The sequence below is a fragment of the Parasteatoda tepidariorum genome, chromosome 2 (assembly GCF_043381705.1).
Source record: "Parasteatoda tepidariorum isolate YZ-2023 chromosome 2, CAS_Ptep_4.0, whole genome shotgun sequence".
NCBI classification, from domain to species: Eukaryota; Metazoa; Arthropoda; class Arachnida; order Araneae; family Theridiidae; genus Parasteatoda; species Parasteatoda tepidariorum.
Window position 1 is genome coordinate 83,081,091 of NC_092205.1, and position 8,751 is coordinate 83,089,841.

Genomic DNA, 8,751 nt, shown 5'->3' on the forward strand with positions numbered 1-8,751 from the left:
CCAGTTAAAATTATATCAAATTGAAAAGTATCTTTTGTTTTTTAAATAATTAGATAAAAAAAGAAAGTTAAAATAAATGCGTCTGCGGCAAAAGAAGGCTTTTAATCTCCCTTTAAAATATTCTCAAAATTCTTTAAATGAAACCTAATCTAAAATAAGAATTTTTTTTTAAATTTCTAAAGCTATTTAAAATGGTTGTAAAAAATTATTCATAATTCAAAATATTTTAGGATGTATTTTCTGAGCGTTTCAAGCATTTATATACTTCAACGTGATTGGTTTAATAAAATCATTGATTGGTTGTCTTCTGAATTTCAAATCATCATTTTCTGGAGGAGAGGAACCGTTTTCGTAACCGTTGCATCTCACAACCAAAACAAGCAGACAGCTCAAATGTGCTTTTTGTTGTAAATTTGTTTTTATCACAGATCATGCTTCGATTATGAACAGCAAACGCATTTAATATTTTGTTTGTAATCGATAATGATAAGTATGTTTGCATATTTAATTGAAATCTAAAATTATAATATTTTTGCTGGTTAAATAATTTTAAGAATACAAGAGATAGTACATTTAATACGTTCATTTTTAAGAATTTAATCATATCGCCTCAAAAAGTTTTCTCTCGTAAAAAAAAAATAATAATACACTTAGCATTTTTATCGTTTCAAAACAAGCACGATAAATATCTTTATCAGAAACTAAATAAAAGTACAAAACAAAATTACTTTTAAAATTATTTTCATTATTTCCAGCGATTTTTATAGTTTATTTTTTACTGGTAAAAATCTGTATTTTGAATATTTTTATGGCTTATTTTTACAAAATAAATACATCTGCTTTCGCAATATATATCCAAAATATTTTTGCGATAATTTATAGTATACAAAAGCATTAACAGACACCCTGCTCCTGATATAAATAGGTGTTTTCTTTTCTTTGCGTGGAGTTAATCTAAATAACTATGGCTTTGATTAAATGTTTAAAAACACACTCAAATTTTCTGAAACATATTTGACTTGTAGTATTAAATATGAACTTGAACCACAACAAATAAAAGGGCATGTAATGTAGTTAACAAAAACAGGCGATAATTTCTGAATTCAAATCATCAATGTCTGTACTATAAATACCGCTATCAGTGCTGAGACATGAAATCATTATTTCTGCGCCTATTAATGAGCATTCTCAGTTTAATGTTTTTTCATTCTTCGGGGAGATTTCTGCATCGTGATCTGTGGCAGAATGATTACCATGTCTTGGAAACTTCCGGGCAGTGGCCAGCGAGAAACTAAAAACAGCGCCACAGAAATGTACCAACTTGAAAGGTATAACTCACAGCCACCTGCAGGAAAATATCTACATGTTTTTTTTTTTTTAAAATCTATTTAGCACCTTGGTGATTGTAGTTGGCGGGACAGATCATGATACAGAAATATCCCCCATTCTTCTATTTTTATTTTTACTTATTCATTAATCATTTGTGTATTCTTAAAAATAATGGTAACTATTTTTAGTATTGTCCGAAATCATATGTCATACAATAGTGTATTGGGGATGCCATAAAGCAGTAGTTTATGATAAAATTAAAATGATATGAATGTGCTGAATCTTATTTTTTTTTTAAACATGAGAACTGGTCAAATTAATGCGTGTTAAAATGAATCACCATGAAATATAACTATTAGAAAAAAGTTTTTGCTTGCTAAGTGTATTATTAGAAATCTTATGAAAGTTGAAAGGAAAATTTCTATGACAGAAATTGCAAGATACAGTTGAAAATACAACTAAAAATCTATGCTCAGTTCAGTGAGAATTAAAAGCAGAAATAAACATGAAGGTTTGCTTTTTATCACAAACTTTACCACCTTCTGCCTGTTCCTTACTAATCCAGCAATTCTTTACATATTGACCACTAGACAAACAAGCATTGCCTGTAATAACCTTGGGGCTAAACAACCAAAGGTGATGCTGAGTGTAAGCAGGGGTCAGTCTAGGTTTTTCTGAGAGTTACCTATTTTGTGAAAATTTAGACATAATTTGTGAAAAATTAAAAATTATATTAAAAAATCAACACAAAAACATGGTAAAAATATTGATTTATCGTTTCTTAAAGGATGCAAAAATAAAATTTTATGAAAAACTATTTTGTGAAACTGCCGTTTTCCTAAAGTTGAATTTGTGAAACTACCGTTTTTCCTAAAATTGAATTTGTGAAGGTACAGCTAAACGGTAGTAAATTCGGCCTGGACAGACCCCTGGTAAGGTGGGTTTATTTACTTTCGTTATCAGTTCTCGCAGAACATAGTATAAAGTTATCTTATATTGCAGAACTAAAATACAATTAAATATATTTATATTATTATTTTGATTAAAAGTTGTACTAAAAACATTTGCCCAGCTTTAAAAAGACAAAAAATTAAACTCTAAAGATCAATTATAAAATTGTAACTTTAATTAAAGTGTAATTAATTTTTACTAAATATAATAATTTATGAAGATGCAGCCAGAATTCTTTTAAAATTTAAATATTTTCTTCATTGGGTACATTATAGTAAATAATTACATCAATTTGAGTTAGAAGGATTGGGGGAAAAGTCTTTTTTTTTTAATGCCTTATTTTGCTTAGTCATGAGTAAATGGCCTATTGCAACGTTTTTATGAAAACATCAAAGCACTGAAACAAACATAACCTTTTTTCGTGTCTCTTAGAATAATTGTTTCACGAGTTCCTTTTCATCCTGTTTTTGTATGACGTAAAAAATCATTTAGTATACATATGCTAATATTTTTGTCTCTCTCTCTATATATACATATATATGTATATATTTAAAGACCTAAATTCATTTTATTCTTCCAGATTTTTCAAGAACTAAGCTCTTATCGTATTTAAGAAAAAGTTTGAAGGTAGGTCATTTCCATTATAGCAGTGCTTTTACAATGGAGAAACTATGCAATGACGCAAAAGGAATGTTCCAGGCAGCAGTGAGTTCTGTGCAACCTGAAACTTTAATTAACCAATCCGTTGAAGTTGACTCAAATTTTGTTCAAATTCAAGGACAAAAATTTGATCTTCGGAGAAACATTTATATTGTAGGTTTTGGCAAAGCCGTTTTGGGAATGGCAGATGCACTAGAAAATAAATTGAAAGAACATTTGGTGTCAGGAATAGTGTCTATTCCAGATGGCTCTAAAAGTTCAAGTGTGTATGATTAAAGCAATTTTTATTATTCTTTAATCCAACATTAAATTTATATGTATTATATTATTAAAAAACACTGATGACACTATTACTGTAATTAAAACAATAGGCTGAAATGTATACCTATAACTATTAATTTTGAAACTCTTTATTGACTCAACAGCCCTTTGTGGGCCAAAGACTTCTTTAGAATTTTCTTACATTCTGCTTTTTTTAGGGTGTTCTAGTTGTTTATTCTTAGTGCATTGAAATCGTCATAAATGCAGCCAACCCCTCCCCATAGTCTGTTACTGCCCCTGAATTCCAATGGGTTTAAAATGAAAGATTCTTGATGTTATGTAAGCTAAACATATGTGTCTAGCAAACTTGATGAGGTTAAATTTTAACACTACTCTAAAATAAAAAGGAGCACACATTCACAATCCTAGATATGTCAAAGCACTAAACTTATTTATTCCCAAAGCTTTTCTAACCTCCTTGGTTTGCGGCATCCCTTAAAAAAATGGGTAAGAGAAGAAATATTTTTTTTAAATTTTTCTCTAAGGCAACAGCTAATTGGTTAAAAAAATATTGCTGGAAATATGATACACAGTAAAACCTTAATTATATGATGCTAACGGGGACAGGGGTTAATTGGAAAATTAAATTTCATTAAAACTTACTGGCTTATTAGATACATTTCTTGTCTATTTAATTTGGAAAACAAACATTTAATTAGGAAAGTTATTGTAAGCAGATTTTGAAATTAATTAGTACAATAACGTCATGTTATACTGTATTTGTCAAGAAAGAAGAAGAGAAAAAAAAAGCACTGAATTACCTTTCAGAGCAAGTTACATTGAAATGAGTAGTTTTTATTTATAGTAGTGATTGAGGAATATATTAAAAAAAATATTTTGTATCAAATAATGAACTTGTAATTTCTACAATTTTTTTTAAAATTTATATTAAAATTTAATGGAATGTTTCTAACACATAACCTTTCTAATTATCGAATCTAATTATTTAATCTAATTTTATAACTATTAATTAATGCAATAAGCATTGATCAATATGTACTTTTTCTTAAAAGGTAACCAGCAAAGATATTCAAGCATACAAGTTTATAAAGGAGCGTATAATAATATTCCTGATGAAAAATCTTATCTAGCAGCCAGAAAAATTTCTGAACTTGTGGCATCATTAACAGAAACAGATTTACTGTTTATACTCATTTCTGGTAAGTTGAAATATACAAAAAAATTACTAATGGCTAAAAATGGAATTTTACTTTTTCACTTTTTAAAATCATTAGCAATAAGTTAATTTTAAATTTTAGGTGGAGGCTCAGCTTTATTACCTTCGCCAAAAGAACCTATAACTTTAGAAGAGAAAATTAAAGTTATAAAGTTGCTAGCATCCAAAGGTGCATCAATTAACGAATTAAATACAGTGCGTAAAAGACTTTCAGAATTGAAAGGTGGTGGATTAGCAAAGCTAGCAAAACCTGCAAAGGTAATAATTTAGTCATCTAGTAAAAGATTAATTAAGGATGAGATTCAATGATTTATTTTTATAGCAAAAAAAAATAAAAATATTTAAGGTAACATAAATATTATCAAAAATAATTTTCTGACATATTGTGAAAAAAGTTCAAATTTGAATCATGATAGAACAGCAATATAAAACAGCTTTTTTTTTTTCTTCTTTTTAATATTGAAGACTGTAAAACAATTTATAATTATATCTCTATTTTTTAAGAAAACAGGTTGAACATTAAGAAACATGGTTATTTAGAGCTAACTCACACATAAGTGCATGCCAGTGTATGATCTTATATTTACAATCAACACTGTCATTAATTAATGTATGTTTTAAACAATTTTTCAAAATTCTTAATTTTTTTTCTTCTTTTTTTTTACACGTTTAAAATCCGAAACTTTTTATCAGAAAACCACAAAGCAGTGCATGAATCATTCGACAATTTTAATATCTAACTCCTGAAATTCTAATAGCTAGAAGTAAACATTTCTAATTAACAGGTCATATGAAGTTATCTTTTCATCAAGTTTATACAGGAGAATTTCATCCATGATAATCAGTTAATTAAGGTTTGGTTCTTTAATAATATCGAGGAATATTTAAAAATGATGAAATTAGAAGAAGTTTTAGAAATAGATCTGATCATACATGGGAACGTTACTTTTAAAAAGTAACGAGTAAAAGTACAAATACTTAGTAAAAAGTTTCGATTTGAAAAAGTAGCAAGTAAAAAGTGCAAGTAAAATTTCAACAAAAAATTTAAATAAAAATAATATGTTTTGCATAAATTGAAAATTCAAAGAAACTATAAATTTGTATCTATATAAAAAATTAAAAAAGTTTTTTTCATTTAAAATACGCTAGATTTTAATGTATAAAACTTTAAAATGCAGGAATTCATTGGAATAGTGAATGTTGAAATCATCCAGAAACCAAATCAAAATTCAATATTTGCATATAAAAAGAAGTTTTAAAATGTGTTAATTTTAAAACTACCAAATTTTTAGAAATTTCGTTTTTGCTTTTGAAATTTGTAACAATAAATTAATTTGGTGAACAAATTTAATAACATTGTAATTTTTGGTTAAAGAAATAAGAAAAAAAATGTATTCATATATAGGTAACCTCTTGAAATAAATTATTGAATTAAAAATTAAGTTCAAAAAAAATTTTGAATTTTAAAAGATAATGATTTTTTAATTTGTTGTTAATTTTTACTAATGAAAGACTGAGCACAAAAGTTTTTTTTTTTAATTTATTCGTATGATGATTGTTGTTGTTGTTGTTAATTTACGTCGCACTAGAGCTGCACAATGGGCTATTGGCGACGGTCTGGGAAGCATCCCGGAGGATGATCCGAAGACATGCCATCACAATTTTGATCCTCTGCGGAGGGGATGGCACCCCCGCTTCGGTAGCCCGACGACCTGCGCGCGAAGTCGAGCACTTTACGGTAGCACAGTTTAACGAGGACCAATACCGCACACCCTCGGTCCCTACGCAGACTGATCCAAGTGGGTCACCCACCCGCACACTGACCGCAGCCAGTGATGCTTGACTTCGGTGATCTGATGAGAACCGTGTCTTAACGATCAGTCCATTAAGAAGTCTATGATGAAGTAAATGTGTTAGGTTTAAATTATGTAAATAATCTCAGGATTTAAATCTATGGAACAAATTAATATGTTACTACAGTAAAATTTTTTGAGATTTTTATTTTGTAGCATCCAATTTTTAATATTTCTTTTATGAAACTTATTAAAGTTTGAAAAAAAAAAAAACTTTTGCACAATAAAAGTATTTCTGCCAAAATTATAAGTAAAGTAGTAGATTTAATTCCATTATGAATTGATTTGTTAAATTGCAAGTATTTGGTAAATTTAATGAATTTCTTCACTATTTTTAACAGTAAAAAGACAATTTTTGACTAATTGAATTGTTAAAACACATCATTTCTGTGATAGGTAAATTAAGTGTGAAGTAAATAATATATGTATAAAAATCTTGTAAAGGAGAAAGTAATTAAAAAGATAAATTAACGATTTTAGAAATCTGAAAAAAATAATCTAAACTGTTAACATTTTTGTTGGAATATAAGCATATATTTGTGTTACATTTCTTCCAACGACATGTTATGCTTTCTAAACTGACATAGAAATATCAAAACAACAGCTTAATGCTTATTTGAAAACCTTTAAAAACAGGATTATAAGCGTTAAATAAAATGTAAAAATGTTAATGGATGTTAACATTATTTTTACAAGTGTATTTGCTAATCACAGTGATTTTCAATTAGATTTCAATGCATCTTAATATCATCAAATTACTAAAAGAAATTTAAGAAAACTATTTTTAACAAAGTTTCCATATTTTTTTTTACAGGTTGTCAGTCTTATATTATCTGATATAATTGGAGACCCTCTAGATTTAATTGCAAGTGGACCAACAGTTAAAAACACAGATCCTCCGACGCTTCCTTTAAATATCATAGAAAAGTATAAATTAATAAATGAAATACCAAAAGCCGTTTTAAATCTTCTAGAAAATGTTAAAGAAGAATCAGATGATGATATACATTTTTCACATGTAAGCAACTTTATAATAGGAAGCAATCGAGTAGCATTGGAAGCTGCAGCCTTGGCATCAAAAAGTCTTGACTATCATCCTATAATAGTTACCGATGCATTTTCTGGAATGGCTCGATTGGTTAGCAGAAAATTAATACATATGACTGCTTTAATGCTAGAAGGTAAGATAGAATCAGCTATAGAAATATACAAAACATTAAATCTACCAGAAAAAACACTGCCTATTTTTTTGAGTTCTTATACCAAACTGAAATCCGAGAGAAGAAAACTTTGTATACTCTTAGGAGGTGAAACAACTGTCGAAGTATGTGGTACTGGAATTGGTGGTCGAAATCAAGAACTAGCTTTAGCAGCGTCAATAGAATTGAGTATAAAAAAACTTAAAAATGATATTGTGCTACTTAGTTCAGGTACAGATGGGATTGATGGCCCTACTGATGCAGCAGGTGCGTTAGCTACAAAACATGTGATAGAGTTGGCTGAGAAAGAAAATTTAAATTTTAACTGCTTATTGAATAATAATGATTCTTACACATTTTATTCGAAACTGTGTAATGGAAAATTTCATATTAAAACTGGACACACAGGTACAAATGTAATGGATATTATAATTATATTAATTAATTGCTAAAATATATAATTATATTTAGTTTATATTTTTTATATATTGAATACAACTGCCATGATTTTAACTGAGTTAAAATCTTATGTCAATAAATAATTTTTCTAAAATGTTTTTTTTTTTAGTAGAATATTTTAGCATTGTCAATACAAAAAAAAACACCCATTTATTTACTGCTATAAGCACACTCTAGATCAGTGGTCATCAGCATTTTTTTTTCCTCAAGTGGGTCATTTTTCAATTATTGCACAAAAATTTTTTCTGGTAAGACACATCACTTCTATTTTTGATTAGATTCTTTGATAACATTATTACAATTTTAGAAAACAGAAAATAAAAACATTACGCATATTGGATAAAACCTTGTCCAATATCACTAGGTGACCCATAGGTCATAGGTTGCCGACTACTGCTCTAGATTATATATTAAATCATAAAATTACTTAAATAATGCATTTTAGTTATACAGAATTGATTCACAAAATATTTAAAAAAAATAATAAATTGGAAACATGTAATTAACAAAATCAGTTATGGAAATTTTTATAAAAAATAAATAAATTTCAGATACACTCAAGATTTTTTATTTAACCTGCAAGCTATTAGAATAATTTCTAGCATATGTGATGAACATGTCATAAATATAGACTGATACAGTTGATGAATTATATAAACTATGGCAAATTTAATTATTTGAATGGAAAATAACTTATTTTATTCAATTATTTGCAGTAGAAAATTATATTTCTCCCTATAAAAACAAAATAAATCTTATTTTATGTATAAAATCTTAGTTAAATGTAAAATGACATTTTATA

The 8,751-nt window shown here is 27.6% G+C and overlaps 1 protein-coding gene across 3 annotated transcripts; it reads left to right on the forward strand.

Annotated features, from left to right (window-relative positions):
• Positions 1-321: 321 nt before the first annotated feature.
• On the forward strand, positions 322-8,043 carry LOC107438766 (glycerate kinase). Of its 3 annotated transcripts, none has more exons than XM_016051126.4 (5): positions 322-490; positions 2,861-3,202; positions 4,275-4,421; positions 4,521-4,696; positions 7,106-8,043. In XM_016051126.4, the coding sequence occupies exons 1-5, from the start codon at positions 484-486 to the stop codon at positions 7,940-7,942; spliced, it is 1,509 nt and encodes a 502-aa protein (XP_015906612.2). In that variant the 5' UTR covers positions 322-483; the 3' UTR covers positions 7,943-8,043. The 3 variants fall into 3 exon arrangements, with proteins under 3 accessions (XP_015906612.2, XP_015906613.2, XP_042900698.1); XM_016051127.4 differs by lacking the exon at positions 322-490 and adding an exon at positions 651-711; XM_043044764.2 differs by lacking the exon at positions 322-490 and adding an exon at positions 680-781.
• The last annotated feature ends 708 nt before the right edge of the window (positions 8,044-8,751 follow it).